This window comes from Rattus norvegicus, chromosome 8 (assembly GCF_036323735.1).
Source record: "Rattus norvegicus strain BN/NHsdMcwi chromosome 8, GRCr8, whole genome shotgun sequence".
NCBI classification, from domain to species: domain Eukaryota; kingdom Metazoa; phylum Chordata; class Mammalia; order Rodentia; family Muridae; genus Rattus; species Rattus norvegicus.
Window position 1 is genome coordinate 20,153,982 of NC_086026.1, and position 17,677 is coordinate 20,171,658.

Sequence of the window (17,677 nt, forward strand, 5' to 3'; positions counted from 1 at the left end):
TTTATAAAAACAGGGTGCATGGGTCTCCTTGCACTCTTCCTGCTGGCACCACCTGCCATTACCGACGTGGGATGAGTAGTCTTCAGGTAACTTGCTGATAAGCTATGTGCTTGGGCACATCTGGCCAAACACTCCTGCAAAGGGACAGTTCTGTCAGTAGACCACGGAAGCCTGCCTGGCTCAGAACACTCCTGGACGCCACCCTCAGAGCACTCATCTGCGTTATTTATGCGCATTCAAGCTCTCTTTCAGGGTTTGGGGACCTTCCTTCTACAGCTATAGGAACTCTTGACAAAGGAAAACATCTCGACATTCTATAGCAAACATTCTTCAAAGGAGGATAGAGAAAAGAGAGAGCTGGAGATTGAGGACATGCCGAGGTCCTGTGGAAGCATCCTCAGGCTAGAGTGGAGACACAGCAGGCGACCGGCGCGAGCTGGACACCACCGGTTCCTTCCATTGCCACCTACCAAGACTCTGTCATATGGGGGAGAAACTGTCTGTCTCCTTTACCCTAGAGGGAATTAAAGCTCAAAGTGGTCCAGCCATCCTCCACCCCTCTCCACACATGCTCTGGACTCACCACAAGCAAGCCACCTCTAGAGGAGCCCCCACTCCTGCTAGGGTCTGTTAGAACAGGATGGCCTCAGCGGTGGCTCCCCAAGCGGCCAGAAGCGGAGAAGCTGGAGTGGAGAACACTCCAGCAAATGAAACGGAGCAACACCCCTCACCCGCCGGACATAGTGTCTTCTGCCTAGGAATGGGAAACTTAACTCACAGAAGCCAAAAGCCATGCTAGGGCAGACACAGGACTAAGAGGAAAAAAAGCCAGAATAAAGCTGTCAGACTGCTCAGCCGCAGCTGTGGGCTGAGGTGCCTGGGACCTCCATACTCGACAAAAGGACCCCACAAGACCCTCAGCTGAAGGAGGGCACTGGAGTCTCCAGTGTTCTGTCCACCACTATACACGATGTGCACGTCACCATCTGACTTTCAAATTTTTCTTATATGTTTGGTTGTGAGCCTGGCCTTTAACGGCTGAGCCATCTCTCCGGCCCTTCAAAATGTTCCTACAGGCTCGTGTATCGAACACATAGTCTCCAGCTGGTGGTACCATTTTGGGAAGTTCTGGAAACTTGGGTGTGCGGGGTCTTGTGAAAAAGTAGGTCACTGGGTTACGCCTTTGTAGGACGGAACCAGTTCCCTGTCCTCTCCAGTCTCATTCTGCTTCCTCCCCCCATGCTCCCACAGCCTGAGGCCCTAGACGAGCAGCTGTGGACTGCACTTATGCTGCTATGAGCCCAACTACACCATTCTCCTTCAATTGTCCTGAGGAATTTGGGTCACTAATTCTTTTGTTTGACTAATAATCACTACAGCACACACAAGTTCAGGTTTATGCCAAGAAGAACAAAAAACACTCTTTCCGGTTGGCTAAAATGTAGAGACAGCTGTGGGCTCCACACTGATGTAGCTGGCAAAATATGGGAAGACCTTGAAGAGAAAACACGTGCGAGTTCAGAGTGTGATCATCCTACTTGAGGAACAGCCCAATGGCCACTCCCACTGCCTAGATCCACGCCAGCTGCAGCAGAAAACAGAGCAATGTGGCCCAAGACACAGGCCCAGGGCAGGGGGACAACAGGGAGCCACGCATGGTTTTATGTCAGTTGGGGTTTAATGCCAGTTGGGGTTGTCTCAACCCTCCAGCTGAAGGAGAGGTTCTGGCTACTTCTGCTACTGTCCCCTCTTTCTTTAGCTCACACACAATACTGACACAGAACATGGCAGGAGAGCAAGGGCAAGAAGAGGAGGGAGGCTGGAGTGCGTCCATGCCTTCTGACTGACTCCCGCATCTCCTCCTGGCTCCCTGAGGGAGATACGTTTGCTATGCTGCTGTGGGGAGGTGGGGGAAGCAGGCATCCTGAGGAACTAATGAAAAGCCTCAAAACTGTGAATTTAAGAAAATAAAACCATCAACAGAGAAATCTAGTCAGCTAACAAGAACCTCAGAGAGCTTCGAAACATGCGTGGGATTCCAGGAAGTGTCGCACTGCAGACAATAGGGGGCAGCAGAGGGCCAGGGACAGACATGGTCCTTGCAGTTAGCTTTTGCTCCCATTCGCCAGCGAGCAAAGAGAGACACTTTTGACAAGAGGCAGGAACTCAGACTTCACAGTTTTACCAAAGAAAGAGAAAAGAGAAGGGGCAGTAACTGGATAAAACTGATTCTGAGATTGAAGATTTGTTTGTTGAGGGGAAAGACATGCTGGGGCTACTGTTCCCAAGAGGTGCAAAGGGAAACAATGTAACCAATTATAATGCTGATTGCTACTTTCTGCAGTTTTAAAGTCAACAAGTGTTTTCATTTCACAAAACAAAATAATTATAATTCACCTACTGTAAATCAATCTCTCTCTCTCTCTCTCTCTCTCTCTCTCTCTCTCTCTCTCTCTCTCACACACACACACACACACACACACACCCCTATATAAGGGCCCAAGCCAACCATAAAACAACCTTCAAAGCACTACACTTGAAAGCGCCAGTTAACCTTTTAAGGATGCTGGGGAAAAACTGAAAACCATTCTTGTAAACTCCCAAGTTCAATGAGAACCGTCACAAAGAGAACCATGAAGACAATACAGAAAGGAGATGGGTGACCAGCTCCTGTACCACCGAGTCTCAGGAGACAGGGCAGGCCAGAACATGCTGCAAGCGACTTAGCCTGTGTGCACAATGGGACTCCCGGCCACCAGATAGCTCCAAGAACCCCACAGTAACTTTCCCTTCCAACTGCTACCCAAATCCAATTCAGCTTCAAACACAAGACATTCTGGAGTTAAATTCTGGAAGACCCAATTTGCCCAAAACTGCCTTCCCTTTCTCTGTAGGAATACTTCAAAGTGTGCACATACTTCATACTGGTGAGAAAAGATAAGCACTTTCTGCAGCCCAGACTTGGATGGAACTGAAGTGATTTTCGTAGCAGTTAGGCCAGGCTAACTCACAAGGATGCCTCTGCACCAGCCCGGGCTGTAAGCACGCACCTCTGTGACCTGCTCTTTGCTAAGACAGGCACAGGAGCCTCTAAGACACCCCAGATACTTCGCCACCGACTGAGCAAAGAGTTAAATAAATGCTCGGCAGATCTGGAGATGCTTCGCTCCTTTCGATCCCCACGAACTGGACAAGGCTCAACCCGGACAGCTCTGTCTCTACAAGGAGAAAAGCAATATCCTGTCCATTCCAGAGGGAGGAACTCGGATGTGCGACCGGCAGCCAAGAAACAAAACAGTTGGGCAGTGTGGTGAGGGAAGGAGGTGTGACAACACACGCTGACACTGACAGGAGGCCAGGAGTACATCTGGGAAGTGACAGTGAGGAACTGGGTGGTGTGTGAGGTTCCATTCCTGTGCCAGAAGTCACTTCCAAAGAGAACTTGTACAAACCTACGGAAGCCTGACAGCCGACCCAGGAATGGGACCCCAGTAAAAGAATGACACAACAGCCCTCAGCGGTGCCTCAAAGATTAGAGAAAGGACTGAGTTATTTAAATACTGCTGTCACCTAAGACAAACTACCTCAGACACACAGAAAATTAGTTACAAATTTGTACCTCAGGCACGCGGGACTTTACAGTGAACAGGGTATGTTGTGGAAATTACCTCATCCTTTTTCAACTCAACCCTTCATTTTGAATTCTTTTTCAGACTTACAGAAAAGTTACAAGACCATGACAATGACCCCGACTCTGTACTCAGATTAAACTCTGCAGACTTCAGATCACGCATCCTCAATCTGCATCTGTGAGACGCATCTGTGGCTGAGCCATTTGATAGCCACAGATCTCCACCCCTTCCTAGAGTGCTGTGTTTCTTCTAAGAACGGGGCCTTTTCTTAACCCAATGTAGTCACTAAGTTAAAGAATCGTAACAAGAACTTGATAAAAGATGCTATCTGGGGGTTGGGGATTTAGCTCAGTGGTAGAGTGCTTGCCTAGGAAGCGCAAGGCCCTGGGTTCGGTCCCCAGCTCCGAAAAAAGAACCAAAAAAAAAAAAAAAAAAAAAAAGATGCTATCTGTACAAACTGAGTTTCCCTTACCAAAACAGACAAAACCACATCCCCATCTGTGTTATCTTTACTACCAACTGGCACAGTCTAGCTTACCTAAGTCTCCACTGAGACTGCCCGGGTCAGCTGAACCTGCAGACACGTCTGGGAGCCAGGTTGTCTCATTCAATGATGGATGAGGGCCCCGGTCACTGTGGGCAGTTCCATTTCCGGCATGTGGTCCTGGGCCATGTAAGGAAGCTAGCTAGCTATGTGCGGTCTGCAAGCAAATGGTGAGTACTGTTCCTCCTAGGTCCCCCTTCAAGGTGTACTGAGTGCCTGTCCTGACTTCCCTCAGTGACAAGCATGCCTGTCATCATACCCCCAACACATGCTAATGGGCTTCCATCCAAAGCAAGGAGCACCTTGATTTGTGCTTGCCTGGTTTCTCCATGTTTAGTACTTCTGCATCTTGGGTAGAACACAGGGAAGGCCTTAGGGTGTCAGGCTGAGAAGCCGAAGATGACAGCTTCCTGTTAACTGGTGATGTCAGTCACCCGTGTTATCCTACAGGGTGCTCTCAAGCTCTCACGACTGCAGAGTGGCTCTCGAGAGTGACTCCTCCCCTGTGAAACGTCGAGGGATCTGGGGAAACCCACGGAGACTGTAAACACTGCTTCGTGTACACACCATAGTCCTCTCCAGCTTGCTTCATTCATAACTATGATCTGTCATCCGCACTGAGAGGTGGTCAAATACTAACCAGTGCGACTCCATAGCACACTGGTACCCCACCCCTCCCCCAGGGCAGCCGTGGTGGCCTGGGCCTAAAATGTTCCCACAGGCTCATTTTGAGTGCTTACTCCCCGACTGCTGATGCTACTGAGGTGGTAACATCTTTGGGGGTGGGCAACTAGTAGAAACCAGTCATGAGGGTCGGGCTTCTGGAGGTCACAGCCAAGGCCTCTATTATAGGCCAGAACACCCTCTGTTTCCTTGTCTGTCATGGTGTAAGCAGCCATAGACACAGGCCCCCACCACCATAGGCTCTGACACCAGCAGCCAAAACAAATCTTTCACCCTTCCAGTCATTTCTCTCAGGGAGTTCGGTCACAACAGTGGAAAGTAAGTTAACCACACTGCATTCAACCAAAGGAAGCTGTGAATTACTGCCGTCATTTTTGTCTTACAAATGAGACTCAAAGCATTTAAATATTAATCTAATCAGTACTTGGCTAGGTTATGATTCAAGACCAGATTTAAATACACACACGCACACACGCATGCACACATGCATGCGTACACACGTGCATACACGCACACACACATGCGCGCACACACACACACACGCGCACACATACATATATGTATCCCAGATACCACAGCATCCTAAAGCTAAGTAGCCAGTGACTGGAGAGGAGAAAAAAGCCAGACAGAGCTGGGGCTGGACCCTGTCTGTATAATCAGACTCCATGGAAGAATACAAAGTTGGCCAATATACAAAGACCACACCAGACGGCCAGAATCAACCCCCGAGAACGCCAAAGCTGAGCTGAGATGCCAGCTCACAAAAAGGTGTCATTTACCACACAGCTCGGCTGGGCAGATGGCTCAGTGGTTAAGGGTGCTTGATGAGCAAACACGAGAGCTGTGTTCACATTTCCAATACCCACATAAAAGGCTGGGCATGGTCACGTGGGCCTGTAACCCCAGTGCTGTGGGGGGCAGGAGGAGGAGCATGGGAGCTCCAGGGGATAAGGAAGAGAGTGATAGAGCTTGTCCCATCCCAAGGAGACAGGAAGTGACAGAGCCAAATACTGCACACCCTTTGTGTGTACTCAGATGTGTGCATAGACAGACAGACAGACAGACAAACACACACACACCCTACACAGACAGCAAGATTTGTGGCTGACAGTTGGCACACACAGACCTTACCCGAGCACCTAGGCCTCTCTGTATAGTGTCAGAAAGGTGCTGAGGACTCTGCATGAAGCCTGCCTAGCAGAAAGACCGGCCCGACTGTTACAACTGAAACATAACATAGGAGGGTCAGGGAGTAAGTCCTTGAAGCAATGCAGCCTGGCCAAGCTTCCAGTAGGGGAGTTGATGGCCCTGGGTTTTGCATTTTTAGAGGGTAGCAGGAGAAGCTGGTGCAGACCCATAGTAGACACGAGACACGGACACTATAAAAGGAGATGGGGAAGTTAGCTCAAGACTAATGTTAAAGAAAGAGATTATGTAAAGACCAGGGACAACTTCGAAACATGCCTTTAGAACAGGTTGTTGGAAGCATTGTGGAAGTCCACTAAGTGTGGCCAAGGGTAAGTTAGCATACAGGGGGAAATCAGGTTAGGCCTTCCCTGAGGAGAGCTTCTAGACCTCTTTTCTTTGCTGTTGTTTTCTAAGAACAAAACAAAACAAACGAACAAGAACAATTATCAACAATAGGTACTTGGTTCTCTTTTACTTCCTATCAGGTCAGAATAACTAACTTTTTTCCATTTTTAAAGTTACATAGATTTTCAAGAGCCATGAACCAAGTTTCCCATCATCTGGTTAGTCATACATGGAGCTCGATCAGTAAAGGGCTTACCTTACAGGCTCAAGGACCTCAGTTTGGACCCCAAGAGCACATAGGAAAAAATCCCAGAGTCTGTGCTCATAGCAGCCCCAATGCAAGGGAGGCAGGGACAGCGGAATCCTTGGGAGATCCCAAGCCAGCCAGCTTAGCCTACTCACCAAGTTCTAAACCAGTGACAGACCCTCCCCTGCAACCTCCACCATCACACACACACACACACACACACACACACACACACACACACCCCACACAGACACATATACACCACACACACACCCTACACAGATACACACACACACACCACACACACACACACCCCACACAGACACATATACACCACACACACACCCTACACAGATACACACACACACACCACACACACACATACACACACATACACACACACACCACACACACACCACACACATACACACACATACACACACGTACACACACACACCACACACACACCACACACACACACACAGACACACACACCACACACCCCACACAGACACACACACACACAGACACACACACCACACCCCACACAGACACACACACACACACACACACACACACACATGAAAAGTCAACTAGGGTCACTACTCCCAGCCAGCATGGACAGGATGTTGGGTTCTTGAGTCTCATGCTGTATTTTTTTTTAGTGTACACATGATTAGTAATTCCTCACCTACTTACTAGTTTTATCTTCTAAAATTCTTCAACAAATCCACTGCCATAAAGGCAGTTCTTGAGAAATATATGGACTTTATACTTAAAAATGCCCCCAAGAGTCAGCTTAGCTAACGCCATCATTTCTCAAAGATACCATTGAGGAAAAATCAAACAAACAAGAAAACTGGCTTTCATAATTCCCGATACAAAGGAAGCCTCTGTGGATAAGCCTTGAGCATCTCCACTCTGTAGTGAAATAAAGGTTATGACAATGATAAGTGAAAGGAACCTACGGTGACTGTCACCATCATAAGGACAGTGTCATGAGACGTCTGCAAAGCCAAGGCCATTCTGCAGAGATCACGGGGGTTTCACAGGACAGATTCAGACACTCAAGTGGCATGCGCTGTTCTCAAGGAGCACCAGTATAGAAAGGGGACTCGCAAGCTTTTCGTCCAAACGAGGTATGAGCCATCCCAAGATCTTATGACAACACCACACAAGCCAGAGCCTGGGGTTCATGCCTTTTGAGGGCTGCATTCTTCTGTGTCTTCCTGAGACATTCGTGCAGCCCAGGTGATACATGTCCAAAAACGAGAACAGGGAAGGAAGGAAGAAAGGAAGGAAGGAAGGAAGGAAGGAAGGAAGGAAGGAAGGAAGGAAGGAAGGAAGGAAGAAAGGAAGGAAGAAAGGAAGGAAGAAAGGAAGGAAGGAAGAAGAAAGAAACAAAGAAACAAACAAAGAAACAAAGAAACAAACAAAGAATGAAGGAATATCTAGGCACCCCAGAGCCTAGACCAACCACAGCTCTCCCTTTAAGAGGAACCAGGGAGTGCCTCTCCTGACTTACTTCACTGTCCTCACAGAGTGAAACTGATCTTAGGAGAGGTGCTTTCTGGTCAAATGTGACCTACCCAACTGTTTCCTGCTGTGGGGAATAAATACCTTAACTGTGGTCCTTGGTTCTTAAAAAGGAATTGGTTCTCTGCTCCCTCAGGCACTCCCCTGTGCTCAGGGAGCAAATGGAGTGTTCAGGAGAGGAATGAAGTCCTAGGAGGGGGTAAAAGCTGGGGCAATGGTCCTTGAGCTCTCTTCCCTCCAAGGACAGTGGAGGGAGGAACAGGCTACCCAGGCTCATCTCAGCAGTCAGGGATCCCACTCATGGCCTGAGTCTGAGTGGAGACTTGAGAGGTGGGAGCTTACGGCACTCGACGTTCTTCAACCCTGCGCACTTCACCTCACTCCCTTTGTAGTGGGCAGCTCCACCCACTGCCAAGGCAGAGCCAGGCTTGGCCCTTGCTTCTCGGTTCAAATGGTTTGCACACGACTGCCTGGTGCAGACAGAGGGGCTGTGGCCTCCCAGACAGAGCACAGTTGAGGGCATGGAGGTGTTGCCAGCCCTGTGAGCTCTCAGGAATCCCAGGTTAGACCAATATGAAGTAGATGTTAACACTTAAAGGAAAACTTTCAAAGCCACTCTAAAGTGAGAGTCAGTCTCAGCCCCCCCCCCAAGACTTTTAGTTAAAATTAAAAGTTTGACGGGCAGCGGTGATGCATGCCTTTAATCCTAGCACTCAGGACGCAGAAGCAGGTAGATCTGTGTGACTTTGAGGGTAGCCTGATCCACAGAGCATGTTTCAAGATAGTCAGGGCTCCACAGAGAAACCCTGCTTCAAAAAAAAGCCAAAACCAAACAAAAGCTGAGGTGGCTCTCGTGTCCCGCACTTGTAAGCTCAGCACCAGAGCGACAGAACCAAGAGCCTACATGAGGCTGTGTCTCAAAAGAGCCAGAAAGGAGGTGGGGAGGGGGGTGGGGGAGACAGACAGGCAGAGGTGGGGCTCACTGGTTTCCAAAGATGGGAAAGAATTTCGCAAGGCAAGGATAACAGGCAGAAGGTCTTCTGTCTCTACAGGCTGAAAAGTACCTAACGCTGTCGGCCAGAAGGGAAGGAAGGGGTAGTCCCCAGGCATTGCCAAGTGTGACAGCTGAGCCCAGAATGTCTCCGTGTGCTAATGTAAACGGGAACTACAAACCTGGAAACGCACTTCTATTTACAAACAACAAACTAAGAATGGGCAGCATTGGGCCAGCGAGAAGGCTCAGAGGGCAAAAGCATTTGCTACGCACACCAAATGACCAAGACTGGATCCCCAGATCCCAGATCTCGTGGCAGAAGGAGAACTGACTCCCTGGAGTGTCCACCAGTGTGAATGGGAGACGGGTGTGTCTAGACGCATGCATGCATGATGCACACGAACACACACACACACACACACACACACACACACACACACACACACTTTTTTGATGTAAAGTTTTAAATCTGAGATAAAAAGGCACAGAACCAAAGAGCCAGCTGACAGGGAGTATGGGTTCTGGAGGGTCCCGGAGTGACTGTTCTCAGAGAGCGGCCTTTCCAGGAGAGGGAGGCCAAGGTGTCTCGTAACACCACAGGGCTACATGGCTTTCCACTCTACTTTCTTGGGATTTATACAAACGAAAGACAATGCCATTCAAGCTTTCGAGGTTACTTTTTTTTAAAAAAAGTATTAAATATCATATATAATGTGGGGCAAATGTGTTACTATTAATTAAGATAAATACTTTTTAAATTCCCAAGCTTTAGTTTCTTTTTAAATGACAACAGAAATGCATCATAAACAAAAGCTGTTTTGGAAGTGTGCGTGAGAACGGAGGCTCTGAGAGCCACTGCTCCCGAGGACACAGGGCAGGCGCGAGGGGCTGGGCTGGTGCATCAGGACACAGCAGCCCACGAGGAGCAGCCACCCCAGAGTGACAGAATGAGGGCCAGGAGAGGCTCAGTGGTAAAGGCAGCTGAAGCCCAGGCCTCAGGACATGAGTCACACAGAAGGGGAGATGGAGACCAGAGAACTGCCTGGCTCCCAGGTCCAGGGAGAGCCTAGAGTAGGAGAAGCCTGTCTGAACAAAGTGAATGAGGGATGCACAGGCCTGCACACACATGTACACACACACACACACACACACACACACACACACACACACACACACAACACGAGATCGAGGAAGGTTTAGTTTTCCCCTTTATGGCTGGGTCATTAACAAACACACCCCAATGCATACAGACACACAGCCTTTGGCAAACTACATTTAACCTTAATGTTGTGTAGCTCTGGACTGAGCCCTTTCCTACTAGAGGGAAATAGGGAGGCCAGGGAGACTGGCAAAAGAAGTTACAGGGACCGCCTGCCCTGAGAGTCCTGAGCAGTGAACATCACAGGGGAAACTCTTCTCAGAACTCCTACAAGCTGAGCTGGTGTCTCGGTTGCTACAGCTGTGAAGAGACACCATGACCAAAGCAACTTTCATAAAAGAAACCATGAATGGGGAGCTTGCTGGTAGTTTCCTGGGTTAGTCCATGGTCATCACGCAGGAAGCAGATGGGCTGTGGGCTTGGTGCTGAAGCAGTAGCTGGGAGCTTTACTTCCTTATTCAGAGGCAGCAGCAGGCAGAGGAATGACTGAGTCTGAGGCAGGGGTGGGGGGGTGTGAAACCTCAAAGACTCCCCCTCTGTGACACACCTCCTACTCCATCTCTAACAGCTCCATCAACTGGGGACCTGGGAGCCCTTGTCACTCACACGGCCACTACAGTTCAGGAAGGAAGATTCTGTCCCCTGGGCAGGGTTCAGCCCTGTTTCTGGAGGAAACAATCTGTTACATTTCCCTAAGACAAGTTGGAAAACCCATCTAGAACTGACAGCACAGCAATAGGCTTGCCTGCTGGGACTGACACCAAGGACACAGTGGGGCAGTCACACTGCACTGGTGCCGTGCCTGCGTTGCCATCTGCAGCCCCAGGCCACGAACCAACAACACAAGCAGAATCTGCACCATTTGCCAAGATGGACCCTAGGACACACACCCAAGTGAAGCCCCATCCACAAGGTGCTGGACCCTCCGGCATCAATCACTAAGAACATGTCCTACAGCCTGGCCCACAGCCTGATTTTATGGAGGCATCTTCTCAAGTGAGGCCCCCTCCTCTCCAATGACTGGAGCCTGTGTCCAGTTGATATAAAACTATCCAGGACATCTAGGCTTCCTAGAACGTGAAATTAATCTGTAACAGTCTTGATATCTTATTGAAAGAACAGAACACACCAAGTGGTAAACATGAAATAAAAGTCACTGAAGATGGTTAGGAGAAAATAAATGGTCACCTGCTACACGGGTGAGGTGGCGTTCTAGTAATGATGGAGCTGGAAAAAAACAAAATTGGTTTCTGGTTGGTTGGTTGATTTTGAGATGGGGTTTCTCTGTGTAGCCTTGGCTGTTCTGAAACCAGGCTCTACTGAGCAGGCTGGCCTCGAACTCATAGAGATAGGATTAAAGGCATGCCACTGGCTTCTTTCTTAAAAGATTTATCTAAGAGTGTGTGAGGGGCGCTTGTTCTCCCATACTCATATGAAGGTCATAGTACAAACACAGAAAAATGCACCAACACGCTAAACCTTCCAAACTCGAGAGTCGAATCTGCAGGAGTCAAGCCTAGGCAGGCCCGGAGGCATGCGTCCTTATACTTGGCTGACACACAAACTTAGGAGTGCAAAGTCATTCTGGGAAATGAGTTCATCTTTCTGGAAACTGATACCGTTCTCATCTTCCCCTCTCCACCCTACCCTCCAGTGCAGGGAGAAAGGCAGCATCTGCAGAGATTATTATAAGCAAAATGTCCGTGTCAGAGCTGAAGTGTGAACAGAATCTTAGTGTCTGTCATGAGGGACTGCTCAACTGACTTAGGCTACACTCCGCTCTAGGTGTCGGTTACTGCCATCACGAAGCCAATTGAAATGGTTCAGAAGTAAAGACACTGGCTCCCCAAGCCTAATGACTCAAGTTTGAGACCCAGGACCCAGACCCACATGAAGGAAGGAGAGAGCCCCCTTTTACATGTCTTTTACATATCAACACACATGCATGGGTGACACACATGCAACCACACACACCGATACACCGACACGGGAAATAAACGGCAACAGAACAACAAAAATTGTAAAAGTGGAGGGAGGGGACACTTGTGCCATGAAAAGTTCCGAGGTGTTCCAAGTAGAGAGACTAGATTACCATGCCACGAATGGGCCTCTTTAAGATGGTGTACACGTGTGGATGCAGAGGGAGAAGAGGGTAGGCTGTGCAAGTACCCACTACGGTCAGCTACGCACACAGTCACAGAGGCCTGGGTTTACTGTTTACTTTAAGAACACCGACCAGGTCAAACACCTGAGCAAGAGGGCCTCTCTGGACCTCCACACCTGGCCCCTTGATTCTCGGTATGACCTGAAGGTGTGCTGTTATGGAGAAGCCAAGCATTAGTCCACGCTTATAACACAGTACCAGTTATTTGTAGCAACCGAATGAAGAGTTTCTTTTGGCTCAGTTAGATTCCTCCCGGTAGGCATGGCAACAGGCATCTCCACCAGAGTGGCAGCTACTGGCTACATCCTTGAAAATCAGAGCCGAAAGGAGAGAGGGCAGAGCAAAAACCCCCAAGGCCTTCACTAAGACACGCCCAGCACACACTGCCCAGAGGCCTGGATGCCGATGAAGAAGGGCAAAGTGAGGGCTGGTGGAGCGGCTGGCACAAACTCTCTCTTCTCCACCCCAGTTCACCTGTCTTCTGCACAGCAGAAAAGAAGTCTCAGAACTAACCAACCACAGCAGTTGCCCAGCTGAGTTCTGAGTTCCTACCCAGCAAACTCTAGTTCGCTGACTAAAATCTTCAAGATGTGGGCAAGGACTCGGAATTTAAGAGCAGCTCCTCCCAGAGGGTTTGAGTCCGTACTGGTGGCCGTTGCAGGGTCACTGGGGCTGACCAGCGAGGAGACCCAGACGCAGGTGTCTGCAAAGGCTACCAAAGCCACCTTGACTGCAGCAAGAACTCTCAGCTTCTCTAGCCTACATCACTCCTGAGAGGACCTACAAGTCACAGGTAGAGCGAAACCAAATGAGTGGACAGTGCTGTTTCCACTGGGGACTTCGGCAGCCAAGAGAGCAGCACCATCCTATGCCCATGTGAGCTGCTTCGGGGGGGACAGGGGTTAGGGACAACACAGAGTGATGATTTTAATCAAGGCCTTCACAGACGCTCTTATCAGTAAAGGTGACACAAGCATCGATGAACAAGTTCTAATTTTAATTAAAAGTTCTAATTTTATATCCATCCCTGTCCCTCCATGCAGACTATAGAGCACAGAGTGGTCCAGCCCACCTCCACACGGATGGCCACTCTCACTCTGGAGGGAATGGTGCTGCTGGAGCTCTGGCAGCCACGGAAGTCTCTTACCTGTCAACTTCAACTCCCCCTGCCTCATACACTGGGAATCTTTTTTCAAAGCTCAATCCCAACACCTGAGCCCCGAACCCCTCACTGCTCCTACGAGTGGTGGAAGCCCTCCTTCTGCCTCGCCCAGCAGCAGGCTTTGAAGCACAGCCGGGCACCCCATAGAGTCCATCTAATAAATTACTGTTTTAAGGGTGTTCCACAGAGTCCATCTAATAAATTACTGTTTTAAGGGTGTTCCACGTCCAACTGTTCTGCCGGGCCAACCCTGAAAGGAGGACTCTAAATCCAGCTTTTCTACACTCCACTGCCAAGCACCGGCAGGCTGCACGACTGGCTCAGGAAACACCTGAGCGGACCCAAGTGGTTCACCTTTCATTCTCATTCTCATTCTCTCTCTCTCTCTCTCTCTCTCTCTCTCTCTCTCTCTCTCTCTCCCTCCCTCCCTCTCTCTCTCTCTCTAGAAAAAAAAAGTTCATAAAGTAGCTTTGACATACTGTGTAACAGGGATGGATCAACAAGAGGTTAAGCACCCAGTAGGCAAGACAGCCACATGGACAGGCTATGTGACAAGAGTATCCCAAACAGCAGAGAGGGAAGGGTCACAGGCCATGCTTGAAGGCTGTCCTCCCTGGCAGTGTGGTGGCCAAACTGCTTGCTTCATCTAAATGGCTCTACTACCTCTGGTTGTCTTACTTAAGGTTTCTATTGCTTTGATAAACACCATAACCAAAAGCAAGCTAGGGAAGAAAGTTATTTCAGCCTATAGCTCTCACACCACACTGAGGGAAGTCAAGGCAGAAAATCAGGGCAGGAACCTGGAGGCAGGAACTGAAGCAGAGGCCATGGAGGGGTGCTGCTTACTGGCTTGCTGCTCATGGCTTTCTCCGTCTGCCTTCTTAACACCCCAGGACCACCAGCCAGAGGTGGCACTGTCCAGTGACCTGGGCCCTCCCACACCAATTATCAATGTGGTCGGGGTACTTTGTCGTTTGAGGTTACCTCTTCCTAATGATAGTGTCAAGTTTTCATAAAGCTGACCAGCACTCTGGGGCTATTACAACCCCCCCTTGTTTTATTTTACCCTCAATGTCACACAATTAAACTTCACAAGATCAACTATTGACCATGAACACTGACCTGACCTCCTAGGACTTCTGCTGCCTTCATCCACACACCTATCTTCCCCTTGAAACTCTGGAGCCCTTCAGAAGACAAGGGCATCTGCCTAAGAGTTTACTTAAGAGACAGCCAGGCCGGTGCCCAGAGTTCCCGCAGCTGCCTTATCCTGGAATCACAGAGGCAGCAGGGTGTCACCAGGTAGCAGACAGTACCTATCTGGATGGTAAAGTCTCACAGGTAGAGAGGACCATGCCTCAGAATCCTTCCTATCCCCCCACAGTGCACAGCAAGGCTCGCACACAGCAGAAGCAGAGCCTTGCCGGCTAAACCCACTTTCCATGCCTCCCTGCAAGATGCCTCTCACACAGCACATCCATCTGGACCTGCCCATCAGGTGCCTCAGAGCCCATCTAGTTGGGGACTTTACAGACAGTGATCAGCTGCTCCTTGCTGGCCCTCTGCCCGCCCAAGTGCCCACAGCTTGCTTCTCCAGCACAGGGACATTTATTCCTGGTTCAGCCCACAGAGAGAAGGCAGAAACTATCATCAGGATCCAAACGACTTTGCGGTTTTCCTTTCAGTAGGACGATCCCTGCCCAAGAACCAGGAAAACAGAGAACTCACTTTGCACCATTACTTCAGCAACTTCCACCTCACTGACCAACTCGGCCATACACGGCGCAGACTGTGCACGCCATGCCCTTTTCTAACCAAGTTTACCTCAATGCCCACCAGCCTGCTCATGTGGGAGTACTCTCTTCCCTCCACAGCCTGTTAACATCTCAGCGCCTGTTGCCCCTCATCTCTCAGAAGGATCCGTCATCTTCCTCCCTCTGCTCATCCCTCATGCATGTACAAGATCTGTCAAATGAATGCCCCAGTAGAGGCCCACCTCTCCCCTCCTACATCCAGAAGCTATGCATCCTCACCATTACTCATTGAATACTGTTGTCAGCCTGTCTGTCAGTCAATAACCTCCCAATCTCAGGCGAGTGTGCATGTGCCTTTCTCTGGTAATCTGACCCAGGCGCATACACCCTCAGCTTTCCAGAGAAAGCCCTCTACTTCTGGCCGACACAGTGCTTTGGGCCTCCTTTCCAGGAACATGTGTCATCTCAAGGTCTTGGAGACAGTCTCACCTGCGGTCACCCACACCTGACACAGGTGTTCTGCCCCAGCTGCAAATGCCGTTGACCCTCCTATACTACTTAGCTGCAATTCACACTCTCACTCAGGTTATGAAAGTTAGGATAAATAAGACCACTCACTCTGCCTAATGATCTTGACCAATGGAACTGCACATAACTATTAGGACGAAATGAGAGCTTATAGGAAGGGGACTGGGTCATTTCTTCATCTTTCATTCATTGTTGGGGACCACTCCTGCCTCCAGGGGCAGTTAGTCTCCAGCACACATAACCCTAAGACAGAACTCAAGTATCATTTAAAGGCAAGACAGTGAAACAGCACAGGTACGAGGAACGCTTGTCTTTACATTCTCCCTGGAACCACTCAGGAAATTACAGGTGACTGTACAATCACTGGAGAGAGGAGTAGGAAGAGCCGTTTCTTGACACATCTCGCGGCAACAGGCTGAACATAAACTCCAAGCCGCAATAATGGAGACAAAGGGACTGGAAGGGGATGCTAGGAGAGTCAACAGAGGTACCCAGGTTGCACATGGGCAAAAAAGGCTTCAGACTCAAATTCCGGTACGACCAGGGTGGCTACATTAGAAGGGTCATGTGGAAATGCCAGCTGTGTGCGATGAGATCTCTCAGCACCCCTCGTCAACCTCAGACAATGCCAGCCTAGCCTAGACTGCCCCTGCGCCCCCGGCCTCACCGATGGAGATCTCCTGAGCGAAGGCCAGCGAGATGAGCAGCAGAGGCAGACCCACGGCAATGCACGTGACCATCTTGTCCACTGCCAGCTCCAGTCGCAGCCCCTTGAACTTGGGCTCGGTGGGCTCCTTCAGCAAGAAGTCCGAGAACACGTACTCCGTGGCCAGGTGGGCGATGGCCATGGTCACGGCGCGCCGGGTGCCGCGGGACGGGCAGTCGAAGGCAGGCGCGGGTGCTGCGGGAAGCCGGGGAGAGGCGCCGAGTCCGCGCCGTCAACGACCCGGAGCGCGGCTTCCGGGCCGGCCCAGCATTGCACCGCCTTGGCAGTCGCTGCGCCTACCTCGCAGGGACCGCACGAGAGCTGCAGCCGCCTGGGATCGCTCCAAGCAACACAGGGCGCACGAGCCCCGAAGTCTTGGCGGCAGCGATCACACCCCGTGCTCAGCTCCCGCGGGTCCCCAGCGCGCGCGACACCAGGACTCCGGCCGCCTTGAGCGCGCAGGGACAACAACGTGCCGGGAACAAAGCTAGCTCTCCGCTACAGCTGCTCGCGCCTGCACTGCGCGCTCGGCTACGGGAACCGAGCTCTTCCGGAACCTACGCGGGGGAAACCGGGTTCCCAGGGGCGAGCAGTTTCCGGAAGCGCGCTGACGCCGGCGGAGTGGGCGCGGCCGCACCGCGACCCTAGAACCCGAACTAGCTAAGGATAGCCCCACCCTGTCTCCTGCGGACCGCCCCTCCCTGTGCTCTTCGCTCAAAGGATTTCAAAAAAAAAAAAAAAAAAAAAAAAAGACTTCAAGAAACAGCAGATGCCAGATAAAGATCGAGATAATCTTGCGGCGATGACCTAATGTTGTAGAGGGGGGCTGCACCTTTCCAGAGTTCCGTAAGGCAGACTCATGCCCTGCCCTTTACATTTTCCTCCACCTTCCCGCCCCAAGCAGTAGTCAGGGGGTCCTTGAGGCATACCAACTGGTGTGTTTAATGTGTTGAACTACAGTGAGCTCCTTCTGAATACCTCACTTACAGCAGACAATGAGGCATTCAAGAAATGTCCCAGCCATTTGCTGCAAA

The 17,677-nt window shown here is 50.3% G+C and overlaps 1 protein-coding gene across 3 annotated transcripts in view; it reads right to left on the reverse strand.

Moving 5' to 3' along the window:
* The window catches only part of Panx1 (Pannexin 1), a 42,418-nt gene extending 25,199 nt beyond the window's left edge, over positions 1-17,219 (reverse strand). For all 3 annotated transcript variants that reach the window (NM_001270549.1, NM_199397.2, NM_001270548.1), the window contains exon 1: positions 16,605-17,219. In NM_001270549.1, coding sequence (NP_001257478.1) covers positions 16,605-16,785 — 181 coding nt within the window. In that variant the 5' untranslated portion in view covers positions 16,786-17,219. The remainder of the gene's footprint in view (positions 1-16,604) is intronic.
* Between the last annotated feature and the right edge of the window lie 458 nt (positions 17,220-17,677).